General features: G+C 40.3%; 1 protein-coding gene across 3 annotated transcripts in view; it reads left to right on the plus strand.

Moving 5' to 3' along the window:
* The window catches only part of LOC109629046 (contactin-4), a 108,688-nt gene that overhangs the window by 58,201 nt on the left and 33,696 nt on the right, over positions 1 to 16,791 (plus strand). For all 3 annotated transcript variants that reach the window (XM_069512888.1, XM_069512884.1, XM_020086526.2), the window contains 10 exons: positions 1,462 to 1,597; positions 4,738 to 4,861; positions 5,084 to 5,259; positions 6,505 to 6,600; positions 10,029 to 10,232; positions 10,753 to 10,855; positions 11,039 to 11,223; positions 15,908 to 16,050; positions 16,170 to 16,299; positions 16,629 to 16,779. In XM_069512888.1, coding sequence (XP_069368989.1) covers positions 1,537 to 1,597; positions 4,738 to 4,861; positions 5,084 to 5,259; positions 6,505 to 6,600; positions 10,029 to 10,232; positions 10,753 to 10,855; positions 11,039 to 11,223; positions 15,908 to 16,050; positions 16,170 to 16,299; positions 16,629 to 16,779 — 1,373 coding nt within the window. In that variant the 5' untranslated portion in view covers positions 1,462 to 1,536. The remainder of the gene's footprint in view (positions 1 to 1,461; positions 1,598 to 4,737; positions 4,862 to 5,083; positions 5,260 to 6,504; positions 6,601 to 10,028; positions 10,233 to 10,752; positions 10,856 to 11,038; positions 11,224 to 15,907; positions 16,051 to 16,169; positions 16,300 to 16,628; positions 16,780 to 16,791) is intronic.

Here is a 16,791-nt window from a genome sequence, read left to right on the forward strand (position 1 = left end):
GCAAAACAGTTTGTTGGAAGAAGAACATTTCACAGTTCTCCAAGTAGGTCAGAAGCATGTGGCTTCTATTGTTACTGTTGGATATAGTTTCTTCATCGGCTTTCTCCAGCACACAGGAATATATCAACATGGAGAGTCTCGTAAGGAAAGACATCAACCAAGTCTCCCATTATTGATCAAGACTTCCATATGTGATTGAGACGCATGACAAGGCCGTGGAAAGAATGACAAACAAAAAAACAGTTAAAAAAAAAAAGTCAATGATCTTCAACCAAAATCAATAATGATGACTGACAGGATGAAGCTCGGATGATCAGTTTTGTGCCCTCTACGGCTAAATAATGAAGAGCGAAATAAATCTACTTCACTTCCCACACAGCTCAAGCTTTCTCTCCGTCCTTCCCGCTGTGATTAGTGATTTGCACAGTTTTCTTACATCCATCTGTCTGCAACAATTTACAACAGCAACACAGAGCTGAAGGACAAATTAAAGCTGAGGACAAATGTCACAATTTAGGTTTGACCATAAAACCACCAACAGTTAAACAGGTCACTTGTCAAACCTTTTTTGACTGATATTCAGGAAATGAGGAACAAAAGCACTTGTGTTATTGTGTCAATCCATATATAATTGCACATGTCTGTTCCAAACTGGTCAGGTAGCAGCAACTGAGCAGCCAGCATGGATGGTTACCATTTTCTTTGATTCTACTTCTGTCTTCTTTTTTTTGTTGTTTGTTGAGAGTATTTAATGTGAGCTGGACAAAGTGAACGGATCTGGATACGGCACTGTTAATCGTTGCTGTTAATCAATGTCAAGCCATGAATCACTCGACAATAATTTTCAGTACACAATTTGGAACTCCCACAAACTCCTTAATTACCTCCCAGGTAGCGTTTAATGAGCAGCCCCGTCTTCAGATGAAGTCAAAGCAGAGTATACCTGCACACAGTACACTTTTGGAATCAATGTCAGTAAATCCAGGCGTCATGATCCATGGACAATGTGCTGACTGCAGGACTTTGAATGTTTAAAAAAAAAATTCAGTTCGATGTGTGTGTTTATTCATTGGCATTCCCTGCGATGCTGTAGCTAAATAACTTACACTTAACACATCACACATTTTGCTATAGAGTAAATATGTTGAACCAACAGTTTTAAGGAAGCTTAGCATTACCACTGGCAGGATGTTCTACTCATCTGTTGCTGCTGTGAGCCTCTGCTCTTTTTTCCTTGACTTGCTCCTGGGAGATAGCGTGGCAGCAGTATGTATACACTAAATATCAGCTCCTCAGTATCAGCTGCTAGCTGGCTCTTCGGCATTGTATCTTGGCTCTGCTTATTTCGGTTGAATGAATTATTAATGGTTCACCGATTTTCCACAACTTTCAGCCTGTTTTTTTATTTTGTATCTCCTCATCTTCACTGCTCTCATTTGCTCTCCCCTTTTTCCCCCACAGGGAGAAGAAAGCAGGAAAATATTCTCCACTCTCTGGCAACTGGATGGGAAGAAGGAGAATCTTTGACCTTGGAAAATGAAGATGTTGTTGCCATGGGAACTGTTAATCCTTCTGTCACTCAAAGAGTGCCTGGCTGGTGAGAAGACGAGTCAAGTCGCCTTTCATGACACACCTGATATGCATACATCTCCCAGGGGGGGCTGGGTCGCTTATTTCTCATGCATGTCTATGATATGATTTCATATGAAATGAAATGATAGTAGTAATATTAATATTGCAATCATAGCGGTTTAATTCGTTGGCAAATGCTGCAACACAACTACAAAAAGCCACACAATGGTAACACAATCACAATGGAAGTGAGTGAAATGAGATGCTGTCAATGAAACAAACAGAGTTACTCTCTGTGTTCGAGTGAGCCGTCGTTTGCAAAATCCCAGTCAAGCCCTTTTCCAGCTATGTCCATTTTTGAGGCCTAAAGAATCTTTGTTTTCACAAGGTTCACTTGATTCATACTTCCATGACTTAACCACATTACATCCCTCTGCTCGTCGTCGCTCACTTCCAATTTGGTTGTGTTTCTGTTGTGTGGCTTTGGCAGATCTGTTGTGACTTTTGCGGTTGTGTTGTGTCTTTTGTGTGTTCGTGTTTTCCGTTAATACGCGTTGTGAGACATCTCGACCATCGTGGTCTAATGAAAGCAGTAGCTTCAGAATTGGAGTCACCGTAGAGTCAGAATTTAGTGCTCTAGATTTTGTTATTTCACAGGATGAAGTTGTGACAAGGTAAAGTGAAACTGCCTGGTGTCAAGAGATTAACTGTTATGACACATTTTCAGCTCAATTGTCAAGTTCTCGTCTCAGTGCAGCACCTCTGATAAACGTGAATCACTGTTGGATTTACATCTAAAGAGAAGCTATTGTGTGGGAAAGAATTCACCCTCTATCTTCTCTTTTTTATGCCTCCCTGTTTTATTATGTAATTTCCTTGCTTTATGTCCAACTGCTGCTGCTTACATGAAATGTAACTCTTTTCTCAACCCTAATTTATTCTTTGCTCCGCTCTCAGAAACATAGATCCATGGAATGAGAGGGAAGCAGAATAATATTTATTTATTTAGTCCGTGAATACCTGTGTGAGCTACAGCTAAGGAGTTAAAATCTTGCTAAGTGCTTACGCTTTACAGGTTATGTCTGGATTTAGGATCTGATAACTGAGTGAGATCAACATTGGAAGTCGCATTTTGACGGATATTCTGTGTACGGAACTCAAGTCATGACAAAAATGCATGTACATTTATATTAGCATATGGAGTGGGGTCTATTGTATTGTTATTTATGATTTCATTTCCATTGATTTAGCATCTCATTTCAAGTCAGCAGTTTCACTGAGGTATATCTCTGCAGCCTGCTAACACAGAGAAGACGATGAAGGGTAATGTGCATGGCACTGCATGCTGTCTTGTACGTACATATGCCCGCTATTGAGCTCGCATTTGTATGTGTTCCCATGAAACTAATTAAGTGTAATTTGTGTGTGTGTGTGTGTGCGTCAGTGGTCAGTCCAGTTGATGTGTTTATAGGCTAGTGTACGCACAAACCCCCCGATCATTTCCCAGGTGAAATAGCCCGGCTATTAAAGGTTCATTAATTTGTTTAATTTAAAGGACACTGCAACCGAGGTAGAAATGAATTGGCCCCCTCCCCTCAGAGGCTGGGAAAGCAAGGCCCTTACCTGAGGCAAAGACTCCCACTCTCATTAGGATGATGATGATGATGATGATGATGATGATAAGGGAGGGAAGCAGTCTTTGTCCTAGTCAAGGTTAGAGATGTGTATGAAAAAAAAAGAGTGTTCCATCCTCTCAAGTGCACAAAAAGAGAAATGAGCAGTTTTTAAAAGCCACAGCCTGGTTTGTGACACGTGGTGCCAGACGAAGGGAGGGAGGTCACCAGTGTGTGTGTGTGTGTGTGTGTGTGTGTGTGTGCTATCTATCGAAAAAATGCTAGATTTCACAGGAGTAATTAGTGCAGCATTGTTTAATTACTCCTGTGTATTGATAGTGTGGCTTGCGCTAACCGGAACAACAGGCTCCACGGAGCAGACACACACTTACACATGCCCAAACCTGTATATAGACAACAGCTTTACTGGCTCCTCTAATAATGACATTAAAACCAGAGTAAGGCAATACTCTGATTATTGCAATGCTCGTGTAAACACCCTAACCAAGTTATCCGACTTCTGTTAAGATCCTAATGAAATAAAGCATAAGGCAATTAACCAGCTCATGTACTTACCAATACCTCTAAATACCCTTGACATAACCCTCCCCCTTATTGTCTGGAGGAATAATGTTTTTAGCTTGTCTGTTTATCCCACTCTCATGAACATGATACCTAAATAACGTCTCACAGGAACCTTCTGAGAAACTGGTGAAAACATTCACTTAGATGAGGTGATTAAAGGTCCCATTTTTGGCCGAAAGAAAAAAATACATTAGATAGCTTAATTTAAGTGTTACATGCATTTGTAATATGAGTCTGGACAGACATGTAAGCTGCAGGTTGACTGGTTGGTACAAGCGTAGAACCCACAAGGCTTTCATTTAATTAAATTTGTTCTTGACATCACGTCCAAAACGAGTCAGCTACATTAAAAAGTCACCTGGAGACAGAAAATTGTTTGGTGTATATATGTATATATATATATATATTTTTTTTTTTTGTATATATCTTGATAAATTGTGAAAGAAAAAAAATCTATATTTAATTAATATTGTGTGAAAATAAAAAGTGTGTAAAAAATGTAATGTTGGGTTTAGAAAATTCAACAATCCATCAATGAGGATTCAATTTTTCTTCCAGTGTAACAGTAAAGTTATTGTCAATTGTGTATTCATCTGGATAACTGCACTTTTAAAATGACGGTACATGTAAGTGCTCTGACTGAATGAGGGCAGAAAAGTAAAAGACAACTTCATGACTCATATGCGAACGCTGCATATAGAATATACCATTGGGCGGATATGTTACAGGGTTATCTTTAGATGATTGCTCTCTCATCACTGTTGCAATATCTGCCTTGTGACATGTACAAGAGAGGGTTGATTAATTTCAGAATCTACTCAAAGAGCCACATTGGCAGTTAATTATATAGGTGTAGAGTATATATACAGTTTTCCTGAGTGCTTAGTTATCAAATTTTTTTCATTAATTTAGTGTCACTGGCTCTGCACCTTGTAAAGCTAATGTGTTTTGTCTTTTTTCAACACAGAGAATACACGCCACGGTCCTGTCTTCACCCAGGAGCCCAGTGACAGTGTCTTCCCACTGAGCACGGATGATAAGCACGTGTTTATTAATTGCAAAGCAAAAGGAAACCCACCTCCTCATTACAGGTAATTGTACTGACTGTCTATGGTGAGACTAGAGTGAGGCGTCTGCAGATGTGTGGTGCAGAGCAATACTGAGCTGTGTCTGTTCACGAGATGTGTTACTGTATTTGCCGTATCGAAGTCATTTGTGAATCATAAAGAAGGCAGTTAAATGTTTAACCACATGTTCTTGTGGGATCTTTTCTGTTTCACTTACAAATGATTCTTACTTTTCTGCATCCACAGTTGGAAGGTGGACAACAGAGAAATAAACACAGAATCCGATCCAAACTACAGCCTAGTCGAGGGAAACCTGTTGATCAATAACCCTCACGTGATCAACCATGGAGGCGTGTATCAGTGCATCGCCACCAACACATTTGGGACCATTGTCAGCAGGGAGGCAAAAGTCCAGTTTGCATGTGAGTCGATATTATACAGATTTTCTTTATATTGTGACAGACATAAAGTTGTGCCTTTTTCGTTGGATTTGTTGTAATATGATGCATCAGAATTTACTCCTATGGACAGTCATATACTTTATCAGCTGGTTGATTGAGGATTTAAATGAAATGGTCGGTAACTTATAAAAATATAGGAATACAAAGCTCTGGGAATGTTCCTATCTTCTGAAGGTTTTTTGCAACATCGTGCAAAACAGTACTCAAAATATTTGAACTCAAGCTAGGTCAGGGAATTAAGTGAATTATGCAATTTCTGCGGTGCACAGCATGTGCATCTATCTGCATGTAATATAACTGCACGAAAAATTTGCTCCACATTTTGTGTGAACGTACCATTACTCTGAATTACTGAATCCATGCTAGGAATGGTATAGTAGCCAGGATGTGAAGTATCTCCACAACTGTTAGCTCTAACCTTTTTCCCATGAATTTATAACCTGAATAGGTCACATGTGTAATTCAAACGTGTACGTTGCTTTTCTACCTTTTTTAACAACATTTTACAAATTTAGTGCCAATGAGCAAAATAAAATACCAACAAGTGGCCTCACAGAGATTCCCATGGCTCTCACTGCAAATTATCAGATTTATGGAATTTCTAAATGAATTTTTCCGACTGATTATCTGCTATATCAACTTGATTCAGTTTAATTTGTATGGCTCCAAATTTCAACATACATTATCTCGAGGCACTTAACATTGTAAGGTGGAGACCTAACACAAGTTTTGGGGAAACCAACATATCTGAGAGATGTTACCTCTTCATTCACGTCTGAGGCACCAGTGGAACACTGAAGGAATGAGGATTGTTCTGTATGTGTTGATTTTGGGAGCAGTTTTAATCAAAGTGAGTTGAGCTTTGACCAATGCTGATATTTGCCTGATCCCTCCTGAGACTTGGCTGGTATTTCAAAGACATTTGACTGAAATATCTCTCAACTGCCTCTTTTTGTTCCTCAAACACAGCACAGCAGCATTTAATTAAAGGTGGAAGTAATCGCTTAAGCTCAATCCGCCTGATCTCATGTGCACGTTGTGATATTAACAGGGGGAATCTTGGCTTTGACTTGTCAGTGATGTGAACAGACAGGAAATATCCTGCAGAATGAAATGTCCTTCCCTGGATGTCACCTCTAGGTAAAAGTTATTACAGCTGTCAAACCCTGAAAAGTTGAATTTTTTTTTTTATTTCATACTCAACAGTTCTGCAGAACTTCAGCAGGAAGTCCAGGAACACGGTGTCAGTGAGAGAGGGTCAAGCTGTGGTTCTGCTCTGCGGCCCTCCACCCCATTATGGAGGTACAGCACTCTGTCCTTACTCTTCTGCTGGAGTCTCATGCTCCTGCTTACCTCAGCAATCTCCACGGTTACTCACTCTTCTGCTTATTATATCCATGTACCACTGCTGTGTCTCTTTTGTTTTTCTGCCTTCCCACCTTCAATTTCTGCTGCTCTTCTTTCTCCAACTCTGTTTTCCACTCACTCCTCTTTATCTGTCAGACAGGGAACTTTTTATGATCATCCACCGCTCCATACCTGCTCAGACCCATTCCTTCACACCTATAGTTCATTGCCTCACACTTCTTAACCTTGAGCTCACTTTTCTCGGCCATATGATCTGTGACCACGCTGTCATCTATAAAGTCTCCAGTGCTCCACTTCCCCGACTGTCGTTTTTTTTTTTTTTCCCCTCCTCGGTGTGTGCAGGTTATCTGTGTGTAATAAAGGCTGCTGGTGGCTGCTGTGACTGGGGGAGCATTTATCCTGTGGCACAGCTGTGAGTCGGCTCATGTGTCTGTGTGCTGCTGATTAGCAGGCCCTCAAAGTGGTCCGCACTCCTGCAGCCATTCGGTGCCTACCAGCACAATTTCACGCCAGCACACCAGCCTTCTCTCCGCTCTCTGTTTCCAGCTGAATCCCGTGGCCACGTGGGATTCCACACTTTAGCAATTTGCCCTCCAGCCTTCCCTCCACCCCCCTCTCAAAGCCTCCATCTCTTTATTTTTCCTCTTAAACAGAGCATAGTCACACATTTGATGGGATTTGCTCAACATGTCAATGGTAGCTTGAGGTATGTTAAAATTGAAAAGCGGTGAAGATTTGTGTGGGGTTTTTTTTTTGTCGCCATGAGGTTTGAATTATGTCAAAGCTTCTTTAATGCTTGTCGATGCACCACTTAAGTAATATAGTGATGCACCTTATTAAAAGAGGAATCATCTGACGCATCTTTGAGCAATCAATAGGTAAGTAGTCTAAAAGGAGCCGAGCTGAGAATTAAACTGTCAGAGGACACAAGATTATGTGCCTGCAAGTCCTCTGTTGCTGTGAGACTGGAGCTCTTTAACACATCCAGTCTCTGATAGTCCCTAATCATGAAAGGTCTGTCAGTAGCTGCCTTGACTTTCCCTGTAATGATTTTAATTCAGTGTTTTCCCTCCAGGAAGTGACTGTGACTTTTTGACGTCTGCCCAGTCAAAAGGGCTGACTGCAGATTGTCGGATACAAGAGGACTGCACTATCATTCAAGTTCATTCTACAATCCCTGCAGACATCTCTCACTCTGTGTGTGTGTGTGTGTGTGTGCGTGTTTTACACTTATACACTGACACAAATCCTTCTTGTTAAGTTGACAAGAGTTTGAGACATTACAAAACAAATGTTTCCTGTAAAAACATAAAAAGCAAATAGTAGAAGACACTAATGCAAGCAAATAGTGAATAATAAGCAACCTTTTGACCTTGCATGTTAGCAAGTATCTTTTGTGAATTTCATCTTTGCCCCCTATATTAAAACATCATAAGCCATTAGCGATGTCAAAGCGGGTGTTCAGACTGAAAACAGACCTGCATTCAAAGACATGTGGCTTCAGTTACCTTTGAAACATGGAATACAGAAGGCAGTTATAAGCAATAGTATTGTGTCTCAGAAATCGTGTTAGATAACACATCACTTATTTCATTATACTCAGAGACAGGATGTTACAGTACTAGAGTTATTGTTAAGATAAAATATAAAAAACAGGTAAATGATTTTGTCTACAATCCACATTAGTCTATTGATTGCTTGAAGAACATGTTGCATTGTGATGCTGCAATAGTTGAGCCAGGTTCCACTTCTAGACAGGATGACCCTGCATTCTTTTGCCAGAGCCCCTGTGTCTGCACACACAGCAGTCCAATTCAAAAGAGTGAGCTGACTGCATTATGCCTCACAGCGCCATTGTCTGTATGAACTTGACCTCAGTCCATCTCTCAATACGTCCAGACTTGCACAGACTTCAGTACCCTGTCTGTGGCACTCAGGCTCCAACCAGTTCAGTCCTGTTAAAGATGGAACTTGAAAAAACAGATTTTTTGATTTTAGAAATTTGTTGGTTACTTTTTGTCACAAATTCTTTAAGGATATTTGACTTAATTGGAAGGATTAAAAGCATAATTGCAAAGATATTCCATGATCTGGTGTTTTGCTGATTGTCTTGAGAAGGCTATCTACCTCATCACCGCATGCGTAACCACATAGGACCCTTATGTGCCTAAGGGCCTATTAAAGCGCCTCTCACACCCTCGACAAGACCCTTAGAAAATCCTAGAGGACTAATAGAACTTCCTTATTGGCCACTACAACCTTCCAACACCCCCCTGAGTTGTGTCATTAACCAGTGAAACTTCTAAAACTACATGTAGAACATTTTCAATGACCTTTAGTACCTCCAAAGAGCTTCTAGAAACTCCCAGAGTACCCCTGGAACTCCTCTTCTTCTTTCTCAAAGACCGCCATAACCTCCTGAAGGACCACTAAAAACTTCTCCTTGGAATACCAAACCCCCAAAATCATCCAAAGAACCTCTTCACTGGCCACCTAAATCTTCTAAACAACCTCTGCAACGACCTGAAGGAACTCTAGAACCCTCTCAGTAACTACTTGTCCCATGGGAAGGACTCCTACAATGTTCTGTTAAAAACGTATTGATGTTGTGAATGAAATAAAATTAAAACCAAACATTAAGTGTGTAATTTGAACAGCAGTCAATGTGTTGGCTGTGGTAGAAATAGTCAGATATCAAGACTGAATCTTTACGGCCAGACGTCTTCGTTTGAGCATCTCTAAACTGACCAACCTTCTCGTCTGAGGAGGGACAAGCTGTGGACTGGAGACGTGATGATGAGGGATGATCTGGTACACGTCTGATCCATCGCAGCTCCAGCTTGTGACTTAAAGGACTTAAACGGATATGCTGCCTTGATGCCTTGGGGCACTTTCAGAGGTCTCTCAGAGTCCATGCCTCAGCAGGTTGGAGATGTTTTGGTGGCAAGTACCAGCACCTTTTGAGGCAGGGGTGCTCATAAGTGTTTATATTTTTCATTAACTGATCCTTTGTCCCGATGGCAATTTTTATTGCTTTGTATAGGTCAGAATGCTATTTTGCTGAGCCTTACATTAGCCAGACTTAGCAACACACGGCAGTATTTTATTGGATCAATTAAACAGTTGTCTTGTCTTTTTTCCATGGGATTTATTTAGAAAAAGGAAAATATAGAATATCACCTGCCTCATCCTTTGAAGTCATCTTATATCTATATTTCTGGCAGGGGAATGGAATTTCGATATGTAATAGTATATTTCCTCTATATGTGTTACAGGTCTTGCTGTACTGGAAGTACACGTTTATATCTCTTTTATGTCTCAATATCCAAAATTCACGGCCTATTCTTTATTTGTTTGTTCAGAGATCAAATATTCATGGGTTTTCAACGGACAACGCAGCTTCCTGCAGCAAGACGCTCGCCGTTTTGTCTCTCAGAGGACGGGCAACTTGTACATAGCCAAAGTCGAGGCCTCGGACGCTGGGAACTACACGTGCGCGGTGAGAAACATGATGACCAATGCGACAGTGCTCAGCTCCCCAACCCCTGTGGTGGTGAGGAGGGACGGTAAGCATCCTCAGTTCGCCTCTGCTGCCTCCTGGTTATCTTGCGCACTGAACTGACACACACTGTCGGAGGGAGGGCGAGCCTGGGAGATAAATCGCTTGTCTTGAGCGTGACACTGTTTTTGCTTTTGCTTACGAGCAAGGCTTTTGCACCATCCCAGAGCCTCTGAACTATAGAGGGCTATGCATGCGAGAAACCCTCTCTGTCTGCATGAAGGCACATATTTACATAACCAGAAATGAAGTCAGGCACACACACACACACACAGTGAAGAGATTGCCACACGTACTAAACCTCATCAGGACCATTTATGTGTACCACTTCACATTTCAGCTGAGACAGATATGTAATCCAGACTCATCCATCCGCTAAGCCAAACGCTTGTTGTATACGCCGTCAACACTCGCTTTCTGCCAGTGTCATCTGCACCTTGGCTCCCAGATCCTATATGAATTACAGGAAACTGCATGCCCATGTGTTGTGTTTTGAGCGATTTGATTTGCTTTAATCCCTCATGCAGTAGTGATGGGTGAATACGAGCCAAAGATGGAGGTTCAGTTTCCTGACACCCTGCATGTCTCCAAAGGATCCTCTGTGAAGCTGGAGTGCTTTGCCTTAGGAAAGTAAGTGTCAGAAACATTAGCACACTGCAGCTCTACCCCTCAAATTGCATTGTGTAACTTGTGAAGAGGCCAGACATCCTCTATTGCAACAAACAGACTGACAAACATGGCAGCGGTCCTTCTGGTCAGCGTGAGTAGGAGCATGTGGCCAGCGTGACCTTTTTGTGTGTGTGACCTCTGCAGCCCCGTGCCTTCCATCTCATGGAGAAGAGCTGATGGAAATCCACTCCCTGGCAAGATTAAAATCAATCACGCCGGTGGGGTTCTGGAAATTCCATATTTTCGCCCAGAGGATGCTGGTGTGTATGAGTGCGTAGCCGAAAACAGCAGAGGACGAAATGTTGCCAGAGGGCAACTCATATTCCACAGTAAGAACCATGTAAACTTTTGCTTTCTGTCTCTCTGAAATACTCTCTTATATCCTTCGCCTCAGTATTACAGATTTTGGTATTTGTTGGTAAGTGTTTATAAAGTGTTTTATTATTTGCTCTATCCAAAGTGAAAAAAATGAAATAGCATTTTAATGTCAAGATAATTAGGGCTTGATTTGTGCTTCTTATCTCTTCGCAGCTTCTAGTGGTTGTGACATTAAAGATCTCCCCTGGCATACTTAGTACATCTTTTGGTAGAAAATGAGATTGCTCACATGCCAGCATTGGTCTAACACATCTGTAGAATCAAAAGGGAGTGGATGTCTAGCTGAAAGCTTTGAAATGAGTTGTATTTGTAAGTTGTCAAGAAGCCAACATCTACTGTCTGCATCAGTGAATATTCTTCAGACTGTTCCTGTCTTCTGTGGTTTCTGTGTTGACAGAGAATTAAAAATACTGATATCAGCCTGTAAATTAGGTCGAGAATTTCTGTTTTTTGATTAAAGGTCTAACTTCTGTGGTGGTAAAACTAAACTGTAAATTGTTGTTGCTGAATAGGATAAGTTTGTCTGTGAAATCTCATAAAAAAAGACTCTTCAATGTTATTTACATAATATATACCATTATTGTATTCATCTATTCGTTCATTTGATGGGGACGGAGCACATTAATGAACATTAGTATAAAATAAAAAATGTAAAATTTGTGGAAGTTACCAAGGCAGTCCACTTTAAATAAAAAAAAAAGAACATAAGACTAATAAAGTACAAGTAACCAATCCAGACACCAATCTACAAATACACAAATAGAGAATAAGTACAAAATAAATTAGAGTTACATGTCACAATTAAAAGTGATCAAGATTCTGCTATTGATATCAACGTTGTTTCGTTATTGCAATCAAAAGAAAGAAACAGTTTTAAATGAAATGAAAAGACTAGAAATTATTAATTTGATGTGTCAGTGCTTCAAAGTTCACCATTAATTAGCTCTCCTTTAGCGTCAGTGCTTCTTGGGCTCCCCTGAAAAAAAAAATCCCATAATTACTTTCATTAAAAATGTATTCAAGAAAACAGCATTGATACATATATATTTACATGTACTTGTATATAAATCAGGTTATGAAATCAAATAAAACAAGGTCTATTACTCGCTTATACAGTAATCTGCACATTTCTATCATAAACTACTGTATATAAGAACTGTATGAGACTGAATGGCTCAGAATGAATCTGTGACTCATCTGGTATAATTCTGTGGCTGAACAGTTTTCTGTCGGCTCAGGGTCGTCAAGGAGCCGTCACTTGTCACACGTGTTATTCAGATTTCGGTAACACTTTAGTTTAGGGAACACAATGTTTGCCACTAATACATGAGTAATAAGTGTATGTGTTAATGATCAATAAGATCTGCATTAAGCATCTCTACATATGTATTAGGTATTTATTCAACAATTTTGACAAACCCTTAATAAGCAGCTAGTTAGTCTTGAGGTTAATTTGCTGATATATAGTATGGATCAAAGTAGACTCCTAATACATTGTCCCGATATGTTGCTACTCTGTCTCAATTGGTAGTATATTAAGACAGTGTATAAAGAGTCTATAGCCTCTTTATTTTGACCCATACTAAATACTAATAACGATCATGGCCAACTAGTGGCCTTCTAAGGATTTACCAAGAATAAACCAGTTGTTAAGCAAAAATAATAATGTGTTCAATTAAGACCTAATACATGTATGCAGATGCTTAATAAAAACCTTACTAAGCACTAATAGATATCCTTATTAGTTATGTATTAATGACTAATATTGTGTTCCCTAAACTAAAGTGTTACCCAGATTTCCCCTGCACACATTCTTTTCTTGTTCATGTCCATGTGTTCAACATACATCACTCTCTATGGCTGTATCTGTCATTAGTGACATGTTAGATTGAAGATTGAATCATTGAAGATGATTCAATGGTTCATGTCAAGGCAGGCTATGGTCAGATATCTAGTTTAGGATTCTCCTTGTCAGAGGCTAAACACCTTCCACGTGTTCTTTGGAGGTGTAAGGAAAGAAAGAAGTTCCTTGTGCCTCATGAGCGATGTCTCATGAGTAGGTTGTGTTACCTCAGATAGCGATATAAACTCTGCACATGTTTGTCTGTCTTGATTTCTTCTTGAATACATGCTGAGAACAAACATTGACTCAGCACTACCTCTACTGAGAGTCATTGTCGATTGTGTCTCAAATGAACCTTTCTCACTGTGATTAATCGTCCTGAAAACACTTCACACCCAAGATGCACTCAGGACCCGTGGAAGTGTAAATGCAAATTTGATGTCAATCCATATACAACTTGAGTAGCACTCATCAGAACGCATACTTCCACCGATGCCCAACAGACCACTTAAAGCTGCGTCAAATTACACACATTGATACATATACATCCTCTAACTGAGCCTGATTTTTTCATCTAGATCCATGATTTATTCGCTGAACCAATCCTTTCATAAAGTTTTGTGGTTATCTGCTCAGTGGTTTTCAAATAAAAAACTGGACTTTTACTTAGTGGAGCATATATCTCTGCCAAGGCCTAACAGTCTTCTTATGAAATCACATTCAAATTCAACTATCAGTCCACTAGACATGTCTGAGTGATCTCATCAAGATCCATGAATGATTCTCTGAGAAATCAACAGAATTGTTGAGAACCTCTGGGTCTGTCGTCTGTAATTGTTTCTTCCTTGGGCTTTGCTCCACTCTTTCACAAATTCAATGGAATTTAGTTTTTTTTCCAAAACTGAAAACAAACAACAATGAAAAGATTACCTTCTTGGTGGAGGTAATTACGTGGGCAGAAATAATAATTGCATGCAAATGTTCCAAACCTGCAAGGTATCAGCAGCTCACAAGCCAGTAAACACATGAAGTCATGAAGGTAAAGACACCTGTGGATGGAGTAGAGACCACACCGATTGCAAAGGGAGTAATCCAAGAAAACCGCAGCAGCACAGCATCTTCTATTCTTTAAGATGGACAGAGCAGTCAGATCACAATCAGATTTCAATGTGGACACTGGAGATGCATATCACTAGCAAGAGTAAATGCAATCTGGTTTCATCTGAATTTAATATGCATTTTAAGTGCCAAGATGTTGGCAGACGTCCAGATAAATTACCTGCTGTCACTCACTTGGTGGAAGACACAAATGACAGCTTCCAGTAGTAGATATCACCCACCCACTATAATTGTGTATATTTGATTACTGGAGACAATTTTGTGAATCGACAGGCAACATGTAGCTTATGAAAGATTTTATTTTAGTGCTCACCGTTTTTAAATGTGCTGACGTGAGGGATTTGGGACAAGTTTGTCATGTTCTGAGAAACTCAAATTTTGGATTGAGAAATAAGAACTGAAAATGTTTTATTTCCTCTCACTCTTGTTGGTGTTTAGCTGAAGGAGCTGCAAATACACTCAGTGATGAGCCTGTTCAATGCCTCAGTGATGTGAACCTTTGGGACTGTTGTTGCTTGTGTGCATAAATTTGGGGATTTTGTATAATTTTGCCTAACCATGTGCAACATGACTAAATGTGGCAGTTTCCCTAAAGCTTGTTCTAGGTCTTCCTTCTGTATAATTTATTTATTTAAGTTTATTATTTGTTTTAATGACATCAGATCTCACACTGCTAGAGAACATAAGAGAAGCCCGGTGTTATTGGCTTTGATTATCACCAGCCTGCAACACACCCCCTGGTAAAGTGACAATTAAGTCTTTATAAGCCAGCACTGTTTCCATGTGAGCCCCACTTGACTACACTGTGCAAATTTAGTGCCCACAGAGATGATGCCATAAAGACTCCAATGAATTGGTGAGCCAAATATAAATGCATTAATAAGAGCTAAACAGAAAGAAAACAGGTCAGTAATATGACATGAACAAATGAACAGATAAAACCAAATAAGGAGGGGGTACAAGGCTTTTAATGGTTTTGTTCTCATTAAACTTGAGCTTGACGATTAGTAATCTGTGAAATCCCTGTAGGAAGCAACTATTTTTTTTGAATATTCACAGTTTGAATTAGTCTCCAGGTGCAGGTGGGATTGTATTAACACCCAACCCTCCTACTCCACACCCCCTTCCTACGTCCTGGTTGACTTGCTTCTCTATCCCACTCCTCTCACCTCTGATTGTAATAGCTGTTTTTTTTTTTTCCTACGGTTGTATTTTCTTTTGTCTTGCTTTTTTTCTCCTTGTTGCTTTCACAATACAAGGAGGTCTATAGATCATCCTGCATTGTATCTTAATGAGCACATTTCCTTTATTTTTATTTCTGAACCTGTTTATCTGAAATCCCGCTGAAGTGTGCCTTTTGTACAATTCTGCTTGAGGTCAGTCCCAGGCACTAACTGTGTAATGAGCTGCTGCCCTGCTAATTCAGGAGCTAATTACATGCAGCACGGGGATGCAAATTGAATGAAACAAGTGGTGCAAATTTGCCATGGCCTTTCATGTATGTTAATCTGACCCAGAGTCCATCTGTCGAAACAAGACATGTTACAAGTTAACACCCATGTTATTGCAAAATGCTTAATCACATTGGATTTAAACCACAGGAGATGCAATAAATCTGCAATCTGATTTTTCTTTTCTCAGTAATTATTCATATGCATTGCTCTTCCCCACAGATGTTGAACATCTGCACTGGGTCCAGACACTGAAGGATGCTCATATGGCTATCGACGCTAATCTGCAGTGGGAATGTAAAGCCATTGGTAAACCTAGGCCTACATACAGATGGTTAAAGAATGGTCAGCCTCTAACAGCAGAGGTGAGACGCTAACACTAACATTAAAGATTTATGTCAAAAATGTTATAGACAATCATGGTGATTTTTCACACATAAAATCTAGTATTTGGACAATAATACTTATTTGGCCTGATTTACAGGGGAGGATCCATGTGGAAGCTGGGAGACTGACCATATCCAGGATTAGTCTGTTGGACTCTGGCATGTATCAGTGTGTGTCAGAGAACGAACATGGAGCCGTTTACGCCAGCGCTGAGCTCAAGGTTGTAGGTAAGCAGTTTGTTCGCCTCGTATCATTTACAATGAGCTGTACCAGAGGCGAGGCAGAGGTACAGTCTGTGTACATTGTGTTGTGAGTAGAAGAAAAGCTCTCCATATCTGAAATTAAATGAATGAATAAAAACAGGCTTAAGCGTCTCCTCAGTGAGCCGTGGCCTCGCTCTCTCATTTCCATAATTATTTCATACAATAAGCCGGTCCGGTGTTGAAATATAATTTCTGTAATTGCTATGGATGCACTTGAGATTTTTGGCTGATGCTCAGCTGTTACCTTTCTGCAAAGCCAGAAAAATGGCCTTAACATGGGGTCTGCTCCTCAGCCTCCCCGCCTGACTTCACCCGGCGCCCTGTGAAGAAGTCCATGGTGATCCAGAGAGGGGGTGAGGTTGTCTATGAGTGCCGACCCCACGCTTCCCCGAGGGCCACAATCTCTTGGTGGAGAGGGGGCGAGCTGCTGAAGGACGGCAGGAGGTAGGGTATGGT

This window comes from Paralichthys olivaceus, chromosome 2 (genome assembly GCF_024713975.1).
Source record: "Paralichthys olivaceus isolate ysfri-2021 chromosome 2, ASM2471397v2, whole genome shotgun sequence".
NCBI lineage: Eukaryota > Metazoa > Chordata > Actinopteri > Pleuronectiformes > Paralichthyidae > Paralichthys > Paralichthys olivaceus.